Genomic DNA, 23,275 nt, shown 5'->3' with positions numbered 1-23,275 from the left:
GCCTTTCTGATGTTTTTATTGGCCTGCCACTTCTGGCCTTAACAAGAACTGTCCCTGTGTTCTTCCATTTCCTTACTATGTTCCTCACAGTGGAAACTGACAGGTAAAATCTCTGAGACAGCTTTTTGTATCCTTCCCCTGAACAACTATGTTGAATAATCTTTGTTTTCAGATCATTTGACAGTTGTTTTGAGGAGCCCATGATGCCACTCTTCAGAGGAGATTCAAACAGGAGAACAACTTGCAAGTGGCCACTTTAAGTAGCTTTTCTCATGATTGCATACACCTGGCTATGAAGTTCAAAGCTCAATGAGGTTACAAAACCAAAAAAAGTGCTTTAGTAAGTCAGTAAAAAGTAGGTAGGAGTATTTAAAACAAGAAAATGATAAGGGTGCCCATACTTATGCACCTGTCAAATTTTGTTTGAAGGCAGATTGCACATTTTCTGTTAGTACAGTAAACCTCATTTCAAGGCAGATACATTACTGTGTCCAACAGTTATTACATATATCAAACTGAAATAGCTGTTGCAAAAACACCAATTTTTATAAAACAATAAGCTTAAGATTAATAGGGGTGCCCAAACTTTTTCATATAACTGTAATAAATTTAATTAAAGGGGTTATCTTGCAATTGAAAAAAAAAACAATAGAAAAAATCATTATAAAGAATTTCTTAAATATTAGAGATGAACGGATCAATTTGCAGGTCCGTGGCCCAGTGGCTACATCAGTTGTCCATGGCCGCCAGATAGGAGTCCGACAATCTGCCTCCTACGTGCTGGCATCCCTGGGACCTCTTCTGTTTTGTGCTATAGTGATTACCTCCTTAGACCAAGCAAATGTGATTTGTTAATCAGTATATAGAAACATATTAATAATGACACTTTCTTTCTTTCTCAATTCATTAAAGGGAATCTGTCAGCAGGTTTTTGCTATGTAATCTGAGGACAGCATGAGGTAGGGATTGGAACACTAAATGCAGCCATGTATCATGTATCAGGCTGTGTGATGTTGTTTACTTACAATGAAGGTTTTATCACTAGGACATCATCATTGCTGTGACTAGCTGGCACGCGCTTGCTAGTCCAACTGCGCCCCTTCCTTTGTCAAAGCAGAGCCTGGTGTGAGCGGGGTTAGCTTTCTCAGCTCTGCTGCATTCTACATCTAAGAACTCTGATTGTGTCTGAACGGCTGCACCCAGTAAACTAACTGGCACATCGTTGGATTCAGGGTCTCTTTGCCTACATCATGCTGCTCTCAGATGAGACAGCAAAAATCTGCTCACAGATTCCCTTTAATGTTAGCAAGTTTAATACATTTTCATTTCATACGTTCAGACAACTGTTTATGTGGCTGCACAAGCCATTTATATAACGCTCCTCAGACTTTGTGATACCTTGGGACCATAGAGATCCTGAGATAGAGGAGAATGAAGTTCCGTGTCCCCTCCACCTTTTTTCTCTGGATAAGGAGACTCTGACTACCCAGGGCAACACAGTCCCATTTAAAGGGAACTTGACAGGTGGTTTGTGCTGCCTTATGCACGGGCAGCATGTATCAGGCACTGGCTGTACGGTTTCTGCCATATATGTTTAACTCTGAAATGCTGTGGATCAGACAGATGGGTCTCTGGCAGCTTCTGCACTCCTGCTGCCCTGGAGTGATAGGTCTGTCCCGACAAGCTCACGCAGGAGAGACCTGTCAGTTACTGGCAGCGGGCTGGGAGAAACTGCTGGTGTTTCGTCTATCTGACTAGTCTTCCATGTGGATTGGTCCCTGGCAGCTATTAATCCACTGCAGCATTTCAGAGTTAAACATAAATGTCTGAAATCATATATTTGTGGCCTGAAACATGCTGCCCATGGATCGGGAAGCATGTATAAGCTGTCAGGTTCCCTTTAAGTAAAATGCACTACCTGGTCTGCATCCCTTCTACTTAACCAGTACCCAGTGGGTGACATCTGACAATTGGTCTGCATTGCCATAATGTCTGACTGGTTAGCCTATCTGTGGCTAGTTAGTCACTATCCAGCCCTACATTGTGACATCATGATGTGAAGCATTATATACCCTTTGTATTTACTACTGAAGTGAGAATACTTCCCAGCATTGTGCTGACAAATAAATTAGGGATTTTATATCTTATTCATTAGAGCTCATTTATTTTGTGTCTCCTATTAATATATTATTAATATATTGAAGCCTTACAGTGCATATAATGGGGATCACCATTGATTGTTAGTCAGTAGTTGTTGCCCATTCTGTCAATAAGTCAATTCTTTAAAGTCTCAATGTGCAATATCTATTTTTTTTTCTCCAATGTTCCTGATGAATGATGTTCTTCATTACAGGAACCATTTGTGAGATTTATCTTTTGTTATTTTTCTTTGAATATCATATTACAAACAGGAGGTTTCATGTAATGAATGTTTGTACCAAGAAAGGCACCATTGTTCTGGCATCTTCATTTTAGGGAATGAAATGCTCAGCAGCAGCCCCTTCCATGATTTTACGCTTCCTTTATTCCACCTCTCGCCTCAGCAAAAAAAGCATTTTGCTTTGTCAGTTGCGTTCTTTGTCGAAAGCACCTAAACTCCTCTGTGCAGCTGAAGGCCATTTATATAGTGTTATTTCCCAACTGTATTCTTCTGCTCTGCTTTTCTCCTTTAGCTTCATACTGTTCTTAGTTATATATAGTGATGGGCGAGCACTAAAATGCTCGGGTCGAGCAAATTGGAATACTCGGGTGCTCGACCCAAGCAACGAGCCCTATGTAAGTCTATGGGAAACTCAAGCATTTTTCAGGCGGCTCCCCGTGGCGGTCTGCAGAGGGCCTAAAAATTGCCCAAATCGATGGGAACAGTGCTCAAATGACATGGAGACAGCATGGGGAAGACCCCTGGAAGCATCTCTGACTTCCAGGTCAGTGCTGTCAACAACATTGTCAGAGGTATTACACCACTTTTACGGACTCACAATAAAACATACAAATACGAAACCAAAATGGATTTTCCTGGGAAATATGTTAAGGAACATCCTTTCTAGGGTAATGACTTGTGTATAAGGCAAAATAAATAACCAAAAACAAAAATACTCCTCCACACCTTGGGCTATGTTCACACGTAGCGTTTTTGATGCGTTTTTGCACTTTTGCATTGCTTTCAACCGTGACAAATGCATTCACTGGGAAATGTCATTTTAACATTTTTCAACCATTTATGGCCATGTGGTGTGTGAGATATCATCAGTTACATCGTGTTTCATTTATGAAGGAGGGACTCTGAAAGTCACAAAGTTTATTTTTATAGGGCCATCAGGCAGCCTTTACTATTCTTAAAAGGCCAGCAGTTGGCCCTCGTTATTCTTAGAGAGCCAACAGCTGGCTATGCTTTGTTGTTCCCATTACTAAACAGTGGGTCTCCTATACTGTTATTGCGTATGTAGCGAGTGGCAGGTCTGCCCAAAATTTGGATGCACCCCAATAACCCTTTGAAAATTTGGACGCACCACAGCACTCCTTTGAAGAGACTTAGAGGAGGGCCTCCTGAAAACAATGTTCCCATTATTAGGAAGTGGGTCTCCCATACTGTTTGCCTATGCAGTGAATGCAAAGGCTGACAAAACTTTGGACCTACACCAGTGCTCCTTGAAAGAGATGTAGAGGAGGGCCTCCTAAAAAAAATGTTCCCATTATTAGGAAGTGGGTCTCCCATTGTGTTTGCCTATGCAGTGAATGCAAGGGTTGGCAAAAATTTGGAGGCACTCCAATCCCCCTTGGAAGAGACATGGAGGTCAGAGGGCCTCCTGAAAACAATGTTCCCATTATTAGGAAGTGGGTCTCCCATAGTGTTGGCCTATGCATTGAATGCAAGGGTTGCCAAAAATTTGGAGGCACTCCAATCCCCCTTGGAAGAGACATGGAGGTCAGAGGGCCTCCTGAAAACAATGTTCCCATTATTAGGAAGTGGGTCTCCCATTGTGTTTGCTTATGCAGTGAATGCAAGGGTTGCCAAAAATTTGGAGGTACTCCAATGGCCCTTGGAAGAAACGTGGAGGTCAGAGGGCCTCCTGAAAACTATGTTCCCATTATTAGGAAGTGGGTCTCCCATTGTGTTCGCCTATGCAGTGAATGCAAGGGTTGCCAAAAATTTGGAGGCACTTCAATGGCCCTTGGAAGAGACGTAGAGGGCCTCATGAAAAAATGTTCCCATTATTAGGAAGTGGGTGTCCCATAGTGTTGGCCTATGCAGTGAATGCAAGGGTTGCCAAAAATTTGGAGGCACTTCAATGCACCTTAGAAAAGACGTGGAGGAGGGCCTCATAAAAAAATGTGCCCATTAGAAAGGAGCGGGTCTCCTATACTTGTAATGCCCATGCACTAAGTGTATGGGCTGACAAACATTTACCCCTGGGGGGTATTCATGAACATACTGTATAAAAAAAAATTTTTTACGGGCATCATAAACACCCTTTAAAAAAATTATGTGAGTGTTGCATCACTCACCATGGTCACCCTGGTGATATGGTGGTGGAGGATGAGGAGAAGGAGGAGAACAAGAGCAAATAGCCAAAATCAGGAAGCGTATACCCATGTCTGGGTGTGAAAAGGTGCATGGGAATACACCTTAAAAAAAAGACACTGGATTTGAGTTTATGTTACGCTGCTATCATTCGGTGGTGTTGAGAAGTCTGGCCTAATCCAGCATTTGTTCATTTTATAAAAGTCAGCCTGTCAGCATTTTCAGTTCACAGGCGGATGCGCTTATCAGTTATAATTCCACCAGCGGCACTAAAAACCCGCTCTGATAAAACCCTAGTGGCAGGCCAGGCCAGGACCTCCAAGGTGTAGAGAGTCAGTTCATTCCAAGTGTCCAGCTTGGATACCCAATAATTATAAGGCACAGAGGAATCACGGAGGACGTTGGTACAGTCGGCAAGGTACTCCCTCAGCATCTTCCCAAACTTTGCAGTCCTTGTGAGAGTACCACGCGCCTCAGGGCCTGTGTGATGGGAGGGGCTGAGAAAATTCTCCCAGAACTCTCTCGGGTGTACTCCTTGGTTGTCCAACGAACTGTGACCTCTGCCGCCGGCATTTTCAGATGGGAATTTTTTTTAATACTTCCGCAACAAGGGCCTTCTGGTACTGCCCCATTTTTGTAGACCTGTCCGCCTCAGGAATAAGAGATATAAAGTTCTCCTTGTAGCATGGGTCTAGAAGTGTCACCAACCAGTAATGACTGTCACCCAAAATTTTGAGAATGCGAGGGTCACGGGAAAGGCAGTGTAACATAAACTCAGCCATGCGTGCCAGACTGCTAACAGGCAAGACTTCCGTGTCGTCACCAAGATGACGACTGACCATGCTCTCCTCCTCCTCCCTGTCCTCAGGCCATCCACGCTGAACAGACGGTATGACAGTTGTGCAGGTAGTACCGTCTATAGCGCTTGAAACTAGCTCCTGTTCTTCCTCCTCCTCTTCCTCATTGTCACCCAATCCACGTTGACATGAGATGAGGCTGGGCTGTGTGTAATCACCCTGTATGGTTCCTTGCTCCATCTCGTTGTGCTCCGCCTGCAGTGCATCCTCTTTGATTGTGAGAAGAGAGCATTTCAGAAGACAGAGAAGCGGGATGGTGACGCTAATTATGGCGTCATCGCCGCTCACCATCTTGGTCCAGTTCCTCTTCCCTTGTCACGTGCCTTGCCCATTTTAAATGGAGGACAATATCTTCCACGCTCACTACAAATAGCTGAATTTGGAGCGAACTTATATATGAAAAAGGCAAAAGGGCCAACAAGTGCTAAGCATCTCTGGGAACTCCTTCAAGATTGTTGGAAGACCATTTCCGGTGACTACCTCTTGAAGCTCATCAAGAGAATGCCAAGAGTGTGCAAAGCAGTCATCAAAGCAAATGGTGGCTACTTTGAAGAATCTAGAATCTAAGACATATTTTCAGTTGTTTCACACTTTTTTTGTTAAGTATATAATTCCACATGTGTTAATTCATAGTTTTGATGCCTTCAGTGTGAATGTACAATTTTCAAAGTCATGAAAATACAGAAAAATCTTTAAATGAGGTGTGTCCAAACTTTTGGTCTGTACTGTATATATATATCCTTATGCCATATATGTCATTATAAGGAAGAATTAAACATATGAAAAATAGAGAGATGCACAAACATCTTTAGATCACATTTGAAGACTATTGCTTGCATGTTTCACTAGCGGTTTCACTTAACCCCTAAGATTTCCTATTGATTAATTTTCTATAGCAGTAAGGATGAGTTTTTGGAATCAGCTCAAATTTTCTCCATTGCAAAAAACTAGGATCTTTATTATGTACAGAATAAAAATGTTTTGACAGGCCATGATTTATTATTCCATTTTGAATAGTTTGTCTATGTTTGCTCATCCTTCTTACAGTCTGAATAGTTCTTCCAACATATTGTAAACTGTAGCAAATAAATAACAAAAGGGCTACTGCCGCAGTTTAAAAATTGGATGATATAAAAAATATCTCCAGTAGCGAGAGAATTAAAATGATTGCTCCTATGTATCGGCATACTGCAACATACTGCAACATAAACACTTTGAAACCCCCCATTTAAACCAACCCTTTCGATCTGGAAACATAGATTGATTAATTTCTAGCCATTGTGATCTTTATTCATGTTTGCTGTTTAATTTAGATTCAGGTTGTTCTGGTGCTAAATAATTTTTTGAAAGTCTTATTTCTCATCAATGTAATATGTGTTTTTTGGTGACAACTTTATTCAGAAACGGGTCACAACAAATAATGGACCAACGTTTTGATAAAATCTTCCTAATGGATGAGTGTCCCTCAATAAGTACAGTAATGAGGTTTAATTTAAACCTATCTGACAAATCCTGACTGATTTTACTAAAAGTTCTATTTTTATCTTTATCGAATCTTCTATCTCTTTCCAGATAAATAGACCTGTGATTTATATAGCGTTCCTATTGCTTGTTAGGTCTGAATCACCTTTTATATGTTGCTTTGTTGGCAGAAACATCTGTTCCATCTATAGAGTCATTTGTTATTTCACAGACTCTGCATAAACAGCCATGCTAAAAAAAAAATCACTGCTAGGTGGCAATGACGATGCTGATACCGAACTGAAGAGAAATGTATCGTATAGTGAAGGGTCAATATTAAGAGTGTGTTAATTTTACCTTTTATTTATGAAGTAAATCCCCTCTAAATGACCACGTTTTTGAGAAGACCATCCTCATTTAGGTCCAATTTTTTGTGACAGATTTTCAATTTCCCTGTCTCCTGTTCATACTGTTTGAGTGTATTTTTGGGTTAAAACACAAACTGTAATGACCCGTGTGAAATGTCTGTGTGCTGCCAGATTTTTTATCAGACACCACACAGACGCAAAGAGTGTTTTAGATCTATTCACACATCCATGAAAATCACGGAACCGAGTGAGAGAGCAGGTCCAATTCTGATGCGATTTAGAGGATCAAAATAGGACGAACTGAATGGGTCCGTGTACGGTCTGAGAAAAAAATAGGAAAGCACACCGATAGGGATGAGCGGACCCTTGGAAGTTCGGGTTCTGTTACCCGACCCAAACTTTATTCCAAAGTTCTCTTCGGGTACCAGAACTGTACCCGAAATTCAACCAGAAGCCGAACCCCATTGAAAACAATAGAAACCCGAACTTTTGATCTGGAAAATATTCTGTCTCTCCTCCCGGACTTTTCCCGGAACTCCGAACATTGCAATGACTTCCGGGTGAAGTCGGTGTTCAGTGTTTTACACACTCACTGTCCGTTACGAACCCCGAACTTTTAAGTTCGCGTTTGCTCATCTCTACACACCAACATGTAAATGTAAATGTAGCCTGATTCAGAATCCATACAACACTAATAATACAATGAATTATAAAGTAACTCAACTTTTTGGTTTGAGTTAAAGTAGATAATTGGCTTATTAAAACAGAAACTTTAAATAATTTACCATTAGCCACAAATTATTTGTAATCTTAACTTTTTTCATTGCAAAGCACCACTCCAGCGGTGGGGGATATCACGGTGGCTGGCCCGGTCCGTGGCCCAGGGCTGTCACTAAAAAGGGGATTATTTATAGGGGATTTGTAAAGTGTTCGTGACGCCACCTGTGGAATGCGGCTAAAGGGAGCCACCGCTGCGGAGCAGTCCTCTGAGGCAGATGTTAGGGCAGCTTGTGATGGAACGGCTCCCCACAGGTGGAGCGGACCTCAGGTCAGCGTGGGGTAATGGATGGTGGTTCAGGTGAGAGATGGCCAGGGCGGGTCAGGGAGAAATGACAGACACTCACACGGGGGTTCGCTTCGGTACCTTTACTGGTGTAGTTGCAGGTATGGTCCAGGGTACTCAGTAGGCAGGGTGCACTTCTGGACTCTCCCCAGTGAGTGGGTATAGGGCCTCCTGATCCGTTGCTTCCACTTGCTAAGCTTCTGACCTGCCTGGAGCTAGGCCTGGCTTAATTACTGTCTCTCTCTCTTGCACCTGCTGATCTGTTGGTAGGGCCTTCTCTTGGAGATCACTCTCCCTGGACGCTGGGGCCTCTGTGACTCCTAGCCCTGGTACAGTAGTCAGCGTTGGTTGATCTGGGACTTGTAGTCCTCCAGGTATCCGGCGGTCCCTACTGGGTGTAAAGGGTCCCTGTAGGCGCGGACCCGGTGTCCGGTGTATACTTCGAGGTGAGCCTGGTACGCTCCTCTACCCCCCTTCAACTCCTCTCTTCTTTCCTCCTTGCTGTAGGCCACACTCAGGGCCCTCACTACGGCAGCAGCAGACGAGCTGCGTCTTCACTGCTCTCGGCGTCAGCACGCTCTCCAACAACTAACTGAACTAACTAACTGAGCTGCCTGACTCCACCCTCCCTATATATATATCCCTAACGGGCTCCCTCTGGTGGTCTGAGGTGGTAGGGTGGAGGTGTGTGAATGTAATGAGGGCCTCTTGCGGACAAGTCCATCCATGCACCTTACTGGGTTCTGTGGCACCTGTGCGTAGCAGGGCGCCACAGTATTACTAATCTAAGTTCCCTGCCCCTCGTATTCTTCTCTTATAACCACCACTCTGATCAGTTTTCTGCAGTTTGTAATCTGCTGGATTGCTCCAGTGTTTGCTGGGTGAGCCGTAAATCAAAACTCAATGTAAGTCTATGAGAGCCAGAAAGAGGGTCTCACAGACTTACTTTGAGAGCATGTGACTGTTACCTCTGACTTCTGGTCAATCAGAAGTTAAGGTCACAACATGGCAGATCGGGATCTGAGTGGCATCGGGAACAGCTGAAGTCGGTGGCTGATAAGTATAATATTAGGGGCAGTGAACTTACATTAGTGGCACCACTCCAGAGCTGATATAAAGAAAAAAAAACGCTGGAGTGCTTTAAAGTACAGTAGTCCTCCAGTGAATTTTTGTATTTTCTTAGCAATCACTTCTATACACAGTGCAAGTATTAATATACTTACTAATCACCACTTTCTCCCATTCTCAATGCCATTCTGGTCCTCTTCTGCACCAGCAGACTGGCCGAATCACGCCTCATCATCTATGTGAGCAAGAAGTCACTTTATAATTGTAACCCCATGAGACTCACATCAGAGCTCTCACAGAATCGCATTGAGAAAGTGACTTATGATCCACATAGAAGATGCTATGTGACCTGTCACATGGTGCTGGAGACTGGAGAGGACCAGAACAGCGCTGAGAACAGGAGAAGGCAGCGATTGGTAAGTACATGCACTGTGTATATAGCAACGATTACTAAGGGACTACATTTTTTTTACTGGAGTGCTACTTTAAGGTGTACTAATCAGTTTAGGAGCTTAAGTCCAAATTTGGTACCAATGTTTGTTATTGCGCCAATTCATCTAAACTAAGCAACTTTGATTAACAGTATCTTACTGCTTGTGTCTGAATCTCATAAGCTGACCGTGACCAATGTTGGTCCATGGTAACAGATGACAAACCCCGCAGTCTGATCCAGCAGTTCTATTGTCTTCCATTTTCCTCTTGATTACATACATTTGGTAAGTACTAGAGATGAGAGAATCGATGTGTAACTAATCAAATATGTTTCAAAGTTTTCATGTCTCGATTCAGGGTAATCCAGCTAACTGGCATTTTGCTTGGTTTTTGTTTTTGTCTTTTTACAGGGCAAGGAATTAAAAAAATAATAAAATCTGTCCAATAGGACAGATGAGTAAAATCTTTTCCTGCTAGGCCGACCCCTCACCTGACCTGTACCTGCAGGTCCCTGTCATGTCCTCTGCTTGCTCTCTCTGGTCACTCTTTGCACCTTGGATCTTTTGGCATTGAGTAGGTGTGAAGTCTAGTCAGCAGGGAAATACAAGTGAGTAAAGAGAGACGAGAGGGAGGCACTGGAGGACCCGGCCGGGAGCTGCCGAAGCAGAACAGATTAGGTGTCGGCCCAGAACAGGTGAATACAAGCTTTTATTATTTGTTAACCTCTTCCCTTCCCTCCGTTTATTATTTTTGGGGGTCAGGAGAGACCTCAGAGCATAATGCATGTCTTTGACTACAATTCCAAGTGGGTTGAATCGAATCTGCCAATCAGTTTGAATGAGTTTGTCCAAAATTTTGGGAAATTCGCTCATCTCTAGTAGGTACTGCATATTTTTCCATTTTTATGGAGGATGCTGCCAGACCCATCAATGTTGGCCTTGCAAGCTAGGGTGTCTGTCTCTGTGGGGTGTACTTATATAAAGCTGGGCAGCCTGCCTGATCTAATGGTATGGGCGTTACTAATAGGCTGTTAACTAGGCACTGTGTGCAGATCTGTATGACTGGTGCCATATACATCCTTATTTGTGTGCAATTCTGATGCTAGACAACCACCTCCATGAATTGGTAGGTTGTGAGTGGTTGTTTCATCAATATTTTGCACCTGTGTTGCCTCCGCCTTTATCAAGAGGGGCTGCTGCATCCTGTAGTACATTTGTATTGCCACCTGTGACATTAAATATGGCTGCCTTTTTTCTGCAATTTTTTTTCAAAATATAATGTCCCCAACATATTTATCAAAATAAAGATAATGGCCTTAATTTATCAAGACTGGTAATTTTCTCTACGGTCTTGATGAAGGGGTGTGGAGATGCTCCTGATTCATGACTGGAGTAAGATCTCTGCTATTCGGAATGCCACAAATCATCATAAATTTGATTGAGCTTGGAGAAACTGTCGCAAAAAAGCTAAAAGTTGCAAATTGTGCAAACATTTTGCAACTATTCAAAACAATTTACGTCAGAATTTTGGACATGATTGCTTCAATGAATCGGGACCATTGAGGCCCTAATTCAACCTTAAATTGATTCTCTCAATCAAAACAATCAATGCGTTGTTTTGCAGATGTAGGTTTATAGTGATTGATAAATCAGGATTTTTCGGAAAATAAAAAACTACATGAAAGTAATATAATGGTAAAATTTGCTGAAAAAATGTAAGAAACATGTATTATTAATTTCTTGTGTGAGCTATCAAGTTTGTTTAATTTTGGATGCATTTTTATAGAATAAAATTGTAAAGCAAAGAAAGTTTCCAATTTAATTTTTGGTTTATTATTCATTACAGGTGAAGCTGACATTGAGAGTGAGGAAGATGATGATGACGATGATGATGACTGTAAGAAATCTTCCATGGATGAAGTAAGGCTCCTCCTATATATATCTATGTTGTAAAATAATGCATACTACCTAATATTGACTTTTCCTTAAAGGTTTAGTCGCATATTTCCCTATATTGGCTGAGATAGTGAAAACTCTTCAACTATTGGATTTGGAGCTACAAAAACAGCGACGAGCAGCTGAGCTGTGCTGTTTCCACATTTTTGACCTTCAAACTCCTTCTCACAGGTCATACAGGGAAGATCAGGGACCCTGTTCTAATGATCAGTGGTGGTTCTACCATAGAAGTTCCCAGGAATCAGACAATTATGTGGATTAGTAATAAATCTCCATCTTGGGAAAATCAGATTAATGCTGTCAATATTTAAACTATAGTGACCGTATTTTTGTATATTTCTATGTTCTGTATATATTTTTTTAAAAAATGCACTGAAATCTGCCAAGATATGGTTAAAAAAAATCTCCTTGGGAGATCTCTTTGGAAAAAGGTATCTACTGACACATACTGTAATATAGAGGCTAATAGAAAAAATCCTAATGCTTCATTTATATAGCTGTTTTGAGAGCTGAATACTGATGGATACATATCCCAAAAGACTTGCACAAGTAATTGCAGCGATATGTGGTCCAACAAATTATTGACTCGGGCGCTAAATACAAATGTACATAACAATTTTCAAATTTATATTTTTAAAAAATGTAAAAAAACATGTATCATTTACACTTCACAAATATTTGCTATTTTGTGTTAGTATATCACATGAAATCTCAATAAAATAAATTTAAATTTAGGGATGTAAAGTTCACAGGGTATGAATATTTTTCGAGTCAAGGTATGTACTCTAATAGATTAAAGATGTGGAAGCTGCTTAACGGTTTCAAATTTTTGATGAAACCAAAATTTATTAGCTAAAATACAAGTGATTAATTAAAAAAAAATTGTCCCAGTTATGTCCGTATCCTTCAAGTATATTTGATATTTCCCATTCTAGAGATATTATTAGTAGGGATAAGCGGACCCGTGGAAGTTCGGGTTCTGGTACTCTCTCTCTCTCTCCTTTCTCTCTCCTTCACTTCCCCCGGAACTTCGAACATTGCAACGGACTTTCTGGAGAAGTCTGTGTTCGGCATTTAGCATCGGACACTAACTGTACGATATGAAACCCTGAACTTTAAGTTCAGGTTCGCTCATCTCTAAGTATTAGTTATGCTGCAGTTAAAGTGCACTCCGCTGATTTCTATCTCAGGCAGCTGCTTTCCAGACATCTAATGGACTGGAGTACGTCAAGAATTATTATCAATGCACTCAAGTACCGAGACTTCTGCAACAGTCATATATGTCACCTACAGTTTTGCTAAGAAAAGTAGATACTTGATACTGTCAATTATGCAAACGCCAACTGCTTCATCTCCTGGACAAGAAAGAATTTCAGTTCACATTTCATATTTACTATTACCCCACAACTTTTATTCTCTTTAAACAGAATGTATTATCAAGTTTTAGAGTGTCCCTTTAAAAAATATCTCCCAATATTCCTTTTCTGGCCGGTAGGTCAGAGACAGTTGTCTAGCATTTCCTGCTTCTTGCAGCTCGATTGTCAGCTTTACTGTGTAGAATGGGAAATTAGCACGGTTCCAAGCCAAGATGAGGCAGAAGTATGACACTGTATATAAAGGGTCACATTTGTTATTGCGTTTGCAACTATTTTTTGTTGAGTTTATAGTGTTTTTTTTAGTTTTCATCATATTAATCTTTCCATGTGTGACTTTTTTTAAAGGCTTTTAGGCTGTGTGCCCACGATGCGTTTTTTAAGCGTTTCCGCAGCTGCAATTCCGCTGCAGAAACGCTTAAAAACGCTTGGTAGAAGGCCTGCCATGTTCCCCAATGATAATCCGCATGTGCTGTGCACATGCTGCGGAAATTTCCGCTGCGGATTATCATTGCGGAAAAAAACGCAGCACTACCAATTATTTTGCGGAAGCACTGCGTTTTCGCCGCCATCGACTTGCATTGGAACGCATGGAATCCGCATCACTGCATCTGTACATGCAGAATCCATGCGTTTCAATGTGCAGATGGTACCCGGGTGTTGAGGACAGGAGACTCTCCTCCGGACCCGGGTACCATAGAACCTGTAGAAAAAAGAATAAAATAAAAAATAAATATTATATTTACCTTCTGATGGCCCCCGGTGTCCATGTCTCTGCTTGCTGGCAGCTCGCAGTAGACTAAAGGACCTGCGCTGACGTCATTTAGTCATGTGACGGGTCACGCGACCGCTGACGTTGGCAGGTCCTTAAATGTACTGCGAGCTGCTGGCAAGCAGAGACATGGACACTTTGGGCCATCAGAAGGTAAGTATAAATTTATTTTTTAGCATTCTTTCGGTCACACAATATAAATCCAGGCCGGTTGCATGGATTTATATAGTGTGACCAAGTTGGCAAGCACTTTTCAAGTGATGCTAAAATCGTTTGGAAAGCGCTTGTCAACCCGCATGCGGAAATGCAAGTGAAGAACGCTTCACATCCGCATGTCCCTGGCAGGAAAAAACGCATGTACAATCCGCATGTAAAATCCGCATGCGTTTTTTCTGCCAGGTAGATGCAGAAACGCTCAGGAAAAAATCCGGCGCACTTCCGCATTGTGGGCACATAGCCTAAAAGATTGATTTATATGTTTGCCTGATTTTTGTTTAGTTTGTCTTTGACCATTTTGACTTAACCCCAAATTCATGAACAGTATGTGACATTTAGAAGAATTTGGCGCAAAAAACAGCAACAAATACCACAAAACAAGAACAAAAAAGTGACTTAAAACATATGTAAATTATGAGTCAGGGCCATAGTGTTTTTTCAACTTACAATTTTTGTCCCAAGATGATCATTGTAAGTTAAAAATATTGTAACTTGAGACTTTATGGATAACTAGTAATTGGTTCTGAAGCCCTAAAATATCACTCCCCAAAAATAAGGATTCAAATAAATTAAGCTGAGGACAAAAACAAGTAAAGCAATACCTTGCATATAAACGGAAAAATGAGGTGCTTCATCATATAAATTATTTTCTGCATTGAGGACAGGAGCTTCTTCAAGGTCCAGTACAGTGCAGTGTATCAGAAAAATAACATGTTGCTGCCCTGATCTAGTGTCCACAAGTGAGATATAAAGCGGTACAGTACATGTAGTACTGCAGAGGGGCACTGCTAGGTAGCCAATTGGTCCATGCACTTCAGTAATACAGCTGATTCCTGTGCCACAAATCTTCATTGCATGTGTCACTATATGTTGAATGTGGGTTCAAGTTACACTGGACCTGAAAATTTCATTGAATGCAAAAATATGTCCCATTATTTCCATTATTTCCATATTCTATAAAGTGCACACCTCCTACTGCATTGTCCATATATACCAGGGGTGAACCCGAGGGGCCACATGAGAGAACGTGACTGTTATGGAGGGCCGAACCAATAGGCTGAAATAAATTCTGCTCAATATTAATATCAACATATTAAACATCATTATTTTATATTAATATTAATTGTATCACTTTATATTGAACAGAATTAAGTATGCTGACATCCCCCTATATACTGTTTGAGCCCACACACAGTCCCCTATATGCCTCAAGAGGCCTCACAAACCCTCCCTATTTACAGTGTGAGCACCCACATAGCCTTCCTATATACAACATGAGCCCACACACATCCTCTGTATATACAGCATGTGCCTCCACATAGCCTCCTTGTATACAGCATGAACACCCACATAACCTCCCCATATACAGCGTGAGCCCCCACCAGAGCTGTGGAGTCAGTAAGCCAAACCTCCAACTCCGACTCCTCAATTTCCATTACACCGACTCCGACTCCATAACTCCGACTCCCTCATACACGGTTAAGTGATAAATTTACTGTAGCACAGATTCATCTCAGCTAAAAGTCTAGACCCTTAGATTAGGAACAGGACAGACATTTATAGTCGATCCATTTTATACTGACTTCGACTCCACCAAAATGGGCTCCGACTCCGACTCCACAGCCCTGGCCCCCACATAGCCTCCCTATATACAGCGTGAGCCCCCACACAGCCTCTGAATATACAGCATGAGCCCCACATAGCCTCCCTTTATACAGTGTGAGCCCCCACATAGCCTCCCTATATACAGCATGAGTCCCCACAGTCTCTCTATATACAGTGTGAGCCCCCAAGTAGCATCCCTCCCTGGGTCCAGCACTATTTTCTGCAGTCTGCTGCGGTCCCGGTGTGGTGACTAGAACGGTGATGCCACTTTACCTACTCACTGAGCTCAATGCTCATGCAGAGGAGGGCGAATACCTGATGAGTTTATATTTTATATACTTTATATACTGGAGAGAGTCCTTCATTGAAAGTGGAAGTTCTCTTTAAGGGTAGCCAGACATACAGTTGTTAGTGAGATACGGTGTGGTCTGTGATAATCAGAATTACATAGTTACATAGTTAGTATGGTTTAAGAAAGACACATGTTCATCAAGCTCAACCAGCTGAGGAATGAAAAAGGAAAACGAAAGGGGTATAGGTATATCAATAATGAAGGATCCAGTCTGATTTAAAGAGCAAGTTTATCCCTCCTGATTGCGAGTGTCTATCAAGTGGATTTATACTAAGGGAGGAAAAAACATCAAGGACAAATAGATAATCAGAGAAGTATTAATATTTTATGTTAAAAAAAAATAATTGTTCTATATTATACAACTAAACAGTTATAGTTCATTACAGATAATTTACTGTAGCTCCTTGTCACAGACCTACACATGTGTCCTTCCCAACCTTAACTCTTAGCTCAACACATCCTGGGATGAGCGGCATGAGATGATTAGCGTTGAAAAAAAACCTGATTTTGCAATACTCTTTCAGGAGATGTCTGCTATCTATATATTCAGCCAGGTGGCTCAGTGGTTAGCACTGCAGCCCTGGGGTCCTGGGCTCAGATCCCACCAAGGACAACATCTACAAAGAGTTTGTATGTTCTCCCCGTGTTTGCGTGGGTTTCGTCCAGGTTCTCCGGTTTCCTCCCACACTCCAAAGACATACTGGTAGGGAATGTAGATTGTGAGCCCCAATGGGGACAGTGATGATAATGTCTGTAAAGTGCTGTTGAATTAATGGCGCTATGTAAGTGAGTAAAATAAATAAATAAATATTTACTTACATGTGGCCACCCAGTGGCTGTTATGTGACCTGCAGTCTGTTTTATTTTTTTGGAAGCAATATTGTGTTATGTTTGTTTAGTGAAAAATTGAGAGTCATTAAAGTTTGCATTAATTTGTGCATGGGAGAGCTGATGTATAAAAAGACTAGTTAACTGCTAACTAGGTGTATGTGATGATCACATCAGAAACTAAGTATTTGTGCCCATTCACATTAGATTGTTAATATTGGCTCATTACTTCAAAGCAAAACAAACCAAGAAGTAAACAAGAGTGGAAAAGTCTTTGCCCTCGGTATCATTGCATATATTCACACTATAACTCGGGTTAATACAGTTGCCTTTCCGTTACAGTTCCTTTAAAATCTTTGGCGTTTGCACTATTCATTTTGCAAAGTAACTTGCATTTATCTACTGCGACTTCTTTGCTTGCCTTTTTTCAGGCTGCATTAATAGTAGACATTCCTATGGGCATCACGGCCACACATCTGCTCCTGTGAATGCCAGCTGTCAGCTGTTTGTGTGTCCTCTTTTCCCCCTCCAATCCATAGACACGTCCGCTATGTCAGACGCTGCATCTATCACGCATTTCTCCTGCCGTCTCGGCTTAGACAAGAACGATCAATCTTTAATTATGTTGCAGAGACTGCTTTCTCCTCTCACTCACGACCAACCCGGTACCTAGATCAGCAGTAGACAAGTACTGCCTATGAGCTGAAGCTTAGGGTGGCCTCGATACATGGGCAGAGCCCCTTTTTCATGCCACTTAAAGTTGGGAAATGAATGAGTAGTAAATATCTGTCGTTATATTGTCTCAATCTACTGAGCAAGCTTCATAAATTATAAAGAGGTTTTCCACCAGAATGCATTTGCTGAATAATCTAGTAACAAATGGGCGGTTAGGGAAATTAATGCTCAGCTGAAGCATAATGCTGAAATTATACAGCATCCAGGAGCTGGAAAATAAAAACATCTACTGTTTCTTACAGAAATAAAATAATGAAAACAATTATATATAAAAATTATTATTATTTTTGATCAAATAAATGCATCGACAATGATGTAGGAAGTGGTAGTCTGCTCCCGCAGTGTCCTGTGTACAAATAAGAATAAAATAATAAAATCCATATACTCACCTGTCCCCCGCAGTAATTCTCTGACAGCTCACACAGAGGAGCTGGGGAGAATGAGCCACTCCATCGAGCGGGCCCGGAGCTGAGTTCAGGAGCGGTGTCCTGTCACTCACTGAGCTCAGCTCCGGAGCCGATCGCTGGAGCGGCTCATTCTCCCCGGCTCCTTGGTGTCAGCGGTCAGAGGATTACAGCGAGGGACACTTTGGACTGGTGAGTATATGGATTTTATTATTTTATTCTTATTTTTACAGGTGGGGACACGGCAAGAGCCGACTACCACTACCTTCATCATTGTCCCTGCTGGTGCTGATCGCAGCACCGGCAGGAACCATGATGAGGGCAGCATTCAGCACCCAACGCTTGGGAACAGCGCTACCTGTACCGCTGATTACCAAATGCCGGTCCATGTGATCCTGATGCGGCACACGGGTGGCACACAGGACACGGATATCTTTGGTACTGATTTTTCCGGTACCAGAAATATAAGGACATGTGAAACCGGCCTCACTTTGTAGCTGGTGCTGGCTTCCCCCATTTTGTCTAAGGTCCTCTAGATGCCAGTTATCTGCCAGCTGATCTTTTTCTGTATTTCTGACATTTGACCAATCTTCTCGCCTTGTTTTCCCGCCTGTTGCTCGTCCTGATTTTTTTCCAGTCTACTGTATTGCCTGTACTGCTGGTCCTGACCTCAGCCTGTCAGCTGTTTAGAACATAATCCAGAAAACAAAAAGTTGATCCTGCATCAAAGTTCTTTTTTCATTACAAAATTCTATAAAATCCAATAATGTTAATTGCCACTGTGAAAATACACAGAATGGTTACATCAGGAATGCAGAATACAGAGAATTCCCTTTAGTCAACACATTTTGGATGATTATCTTTAATTAGGTCATGATTAAGGAATGCTATCTGAAAAGTGTTGACTAAAGCATATTCTCCATACCTGATGGGGATCTAAGGGGTGATGTCTCTCCTTGTGGAGCGTGCCAAGCTGGCATAAGGAGATTTATGCCAGCAATGCTCCTCTAGCAAATTAAATATGCAAATTATCTCTTCAAAGTGGAAGAGGACAGGACTTTTAGTGCCACCTATTTGAAGTAGCAATCCTAAAAGTAAATATCAAACCTTTAACAAGCCTTGCCACATGACTTAATATAAAAGCCAAACCAGAAACTCTATTTGCAGACTTGCATTTCAAGATGTTTACCCTTCATTAGTGCAAAACAAGAGGCCGGTTTGGCTGTATAGACCGGGGTCTAAGAGGTAAGGTTTCTCCTTGTGGAGAGGGCCAAGCCGGCTTAAAGAGATTTATAGGCCATGCAATGCTCCCCTTAGATTTCTATCAAAGGCCTCTCATCCTGCTGAATCAGACTTTTTGCTTTGAACTGAGGAGGGGAAAACAAACACCCAAAATACATGTATGTAAATAGAGTGTATGGTTTGTCTTTTATCCTGTCATGTGGTAAGGATAAAGAGTCAATATTGACTTTCAGGATTGCTATTTCCAATAGGTGGCACTAGTGTTGAAGTCCTGTTCCTCTCTGAAGAGACAATCGTTACTGGATTTTATGGATTTTTTAATAGAGAAAAGTTTTAGGGATTTTTTTTTGCCAAAAGACTTTAGTGCTGGATAAGCTTTTTGTTTTCTTCGGTACTTGTGAGAGCTTCTGACCCATGACAGCAGTATAGGTGAGCTGCATAACAACTCCTTCTGAACTTCTACCTGCTTGTCTGACTGTGTCTTCTGCCTGCCAACTTGGGGTTGTCTGCAGTTTCACCTCGGCTTTTATTAATGGAGACCACTCCTGGAGAAGCGACCTGGAATTCCCCTTCAAGGATAAGCAGAACCTTGTATAAGGGTGAATACCAGGAAACCATTAGACCCCCCACTCGTGAATTCAGCCCTAAATCCTTTGCAAACCAGCGAGTCCGATAAGCCTGTGCCTATCTGCCTGCATGGGCTTCTTCTGTGCTATCGTTGGTCACCGTCTTACCTCAAGGTCTTCAAATGACAAATTGATTTAACAAAAAAGGTCCATATATACAGAACAAACCAAAAGTTTGGACACACCTTCTCATTTAAAGATTTTTCTGTATTTTCATGACTTTGAAAATTGTACATTCACACTGAAGGCATCAAAACTATGAATTAACACATGTGGTATTATATACTTAACAAAAAAGTGTGAAACAACTGAAAATATGTCTTATATTCTAGGTTCTTCAAAGTAGCCACCTTTTGCTTTGATGACTGCTTTGCACACTCTTGGCATTCTCTTGCTGAGCTTCAAAAGGTAGTCACCAGAAACGGTTTTCACTTCACAGGCGTGCCCTGTCAGGTTAATAAGTGGGATTTCTTGCCTTATAAATGGGGTTGGGACCATCAGCTGTGTTGTCCGGAAGTCAGGTGGATACACAGCTGATAGTCCTACTGAATAGACTGTTTGAATTTGTATTATGGCAAGAGAAAAGCAGCTAAGTAAAGAAAAACGAGTGGCCATCATTACTTTAAGAAATGAAGGTCAGTCAGTCTGAAAAATTGTGCAAACTTTGAAAGTGTCCCCAAGTGCAGTTGCAAAAACCATAAAGCGCTACAAAGAAACTGGCTCACATGAGGACCACCCCAGGAAAGGAAGACCAAGAGTCACCTCTGCTTCTGAGGATAAGTTTATCCGAGTCACCAGCCTCAGAAATCGCAGGTTAACAGCAGCTCAGATTAGAGACCAGGTCAATGCCACACAGAGTTCTAGCAGCAGACACATCTCTTCAACAACTGTTAAGAGGAGACTTTGTGCAGCAGGCCTTCATGGTAAAATAGCTGCTAGGAAACCACTGCTAAGGACAGGCAACAAGCAGAAGAGACTTGTTTGGGCTAAAGAACACAAGGAATGGACATTAGACCCGTGGAAATCTGTGCTTTGATCTGATGAGTCCAAATTTGAGATCTTTGGTTCCAACCACCGTGTCTTTGTGCGACGCAGAAAAGGTGAACGGATGGACTCTACATGCCTGGTTCCCACAGTGATGCATGGAGGAGGAGGTGTGATGGTGTGGGGGTGCTTTGCTGGTGACACTGTTGGGGATTTATTCAAAATTGAAGGCATACTGAACCAGCATGGCTACCACAGCATCTTGCAGCGGCATGCTATTCCATCCAGTTTGCGTTTAGTTGGACCATCATTTATTTTTCAACACGACAATGACCCCAAACACACTTCCAGGCTGTGTAAGGGCTATTTGACCAAGAGGGAGAGTGATGGGGTGCTACGCCAGATGACCTGGCCTCCACAGTCATCAGACCTGAACCCAATCGAGATGGTTTGGGATGAGCTGGACCGCAGAGTGAAGGCAAAAGGGCCAACAAGTGCTAAGCATCTCTGGGAACTCCTTCAAGATTGTTGGAAGACCATTTCCAGTGACTACCTCTTGAAGCTCATCAAGAGAATGCCAAGAGTGTGCAAAGCAGTCATCAAAGCAAAAGGTGGCTACTTTGAAGAACCTAGAATATAAGACATATTTTCAGTTGTTTCACACTTTTTTGTTAAGTATATAATTCAACATGTGTTAATTCATAGTTTTGATGCCTTCAGTGTGAATGTACAATTTTCATAGTCATGAAAATACAGAAAAATCTTTAAATGAGAAGGTGTGTCCAAACTTTTAGTCTGTACTGTATATCTCAAAATTTGATTGTACTTCCAATTACAATTATACACAAAACTTTACACGGTGAACAGTAGTCACCAAGTAAAAAAGGAGAAGTAACTAAAGAAGGTATGTTAAAATTAATCTTTTATTTTAAACATAATAAAAACAATTAAAAGGAAAAGATACCAGAATAAAGGAAGACAAAACAAAGCCTTTTTTCATATACACAAAGCGTGATGGTGAATATAGCAAAATTATTACATAGGGTCATGAAAATATCTTTCAATTATCAGCCAAAAGAATCCAATGCTGGGATATCATCTTATATATCACAGTTAAACGCAACTGATAGCATACAATATAGTATTAAAGATGAATAAGGTGCTTGAGTGTATTAAAGGCACATAAATAATCCAACCTAACATTTCATCATAATAACTGAAATAACGTGAATATGACAGTTCCAAGTCTAATAGCTCTAATAGAGTATAAGGCTGACAGCATGTAGTATGGATATCCAAAAGTTGCTATGACAAATATTAACCTCAGCATGAATCACAAGGCAACATATAACCACAACCATCCACAAAGTTTGTGCTCACTAGGTTGTTAGAGTATTGTGTGGAGGTAAGGAGGTAAAGTAAAAAGAGAGAGCGCAATTTGTAATAAATATCCACCTGTATTATGTAGCACGCACCACCATGGAGGCTCCTGCTTCCTGCCCCGACGCGCACGTTTCGCCTAGCTTCTTCGGGAGGCTTGTCAAGGTGGGAGGCGTGTAGGTTTAAATGGCGCCAAGGACCAATCAAAATAAAAGGGGAGGAGAATCTAAGTGACGCGACCTAGATGAAACATCGGCGCATGAGCAGGTTAAAGCCGATGCATATTATAAAGTCCTCAGACCTGCGGTCATGTGCCGGATGACGCACTCGTTCCGCCCACCCAGCGGAAACGAGGCGTGAGCCGCACTCACAGACCACAGTATGCAGGGCTTAACACTACGGCAACCCGCGCATGCGCACATCCATCAGGTCAAAGTAAATGTTATGATGTTATAATATCAAAAAATTGAGGACCATATCAAGTATGTTAAAGACACAGTATACAAATTGTGCAAATGTAATCCTAATATGAAAGTGCACAAGTGTAAATAAATTAGAATAGCAAACCCATATATTTAATATTAAAAATTGGCCAAATTATGATATAAGGAAGGGAATTTGTATCCAAAAGGTGGAAATGAGGGAGCATACCGGTAATAGTGAAAACTAAGAATAAACCATAAATATATCATAAAAATAATACCCAAATATATATAAGTTAAGTAAATGTGAAATAAATACCAAAATATTTTGCCTAAAAAAATACTATATACATATATTTCATACCACAAATCAGCCGTATTTAAATAATTAAGGCTATGTGCCCACGATGCAGAAATGAAGCAGAAAATTTCTGCAGCATTTCTGCATCTCCCTGGCAGAAAAAACGCATGCGGATTGTACATGTGTTTTTCCTGCGGAATACATGCGGATTCACATGCGTTTCCGCATGCGGATTGACAAGCGCTTTCAAAACGATTTTAGCATCACTTGGAAAGTGCTTGTCAACTAGGTCACACTATATAAATCCAT

The 23,275-nt window shown here is 41.4% G+C and overlaps 1 protein-coding gene across 1 annotated transcript in view; it reads left to right on the top strand.

Annotated features, from left to right (window-relative positions):
- PLCB1 (phospholipase C beta 1) overlaps positions 1-23,275 on the top strand; it is a 1,235,601-nt gene that overhangs the window by 864,777 nt on the left and 347,549 nt on the right. The window contains exon 15 of the mRNA XM_073672250.1: positions 11,617-11,690. Within this exon, the coding sequence (XP_073528351.1) occupies positions 11,617-11,690 (74 nt within the window). The remainder of the gene's footprint in view (positions 1-11,616; positions 11,691-23,275) is intronic.

The sequence above is a fragment of the Phyllobates terribilis genome, unplaced genomic scaffold (assembly GCF_046119375.1).
Source record: "Phyllobates terribilis strain yellow unplaced genomic scaffold, ASM4611937v1 Scaffold_3__8_contigs__length_932513732, whole genome shotgun sequence".
Classification (NCBI taxonomy): domain Eukaryota; kingdom Metazoa; phylum Chordata; class Amphibia; order Anura; family Dendrobatidae; genus Phyllobates; species Phyllobates terribilis.
Note: the sequence above shows the minus strand (reverse complement) of the source record. Positions and strands in the feature narration are given on the sequence as shown.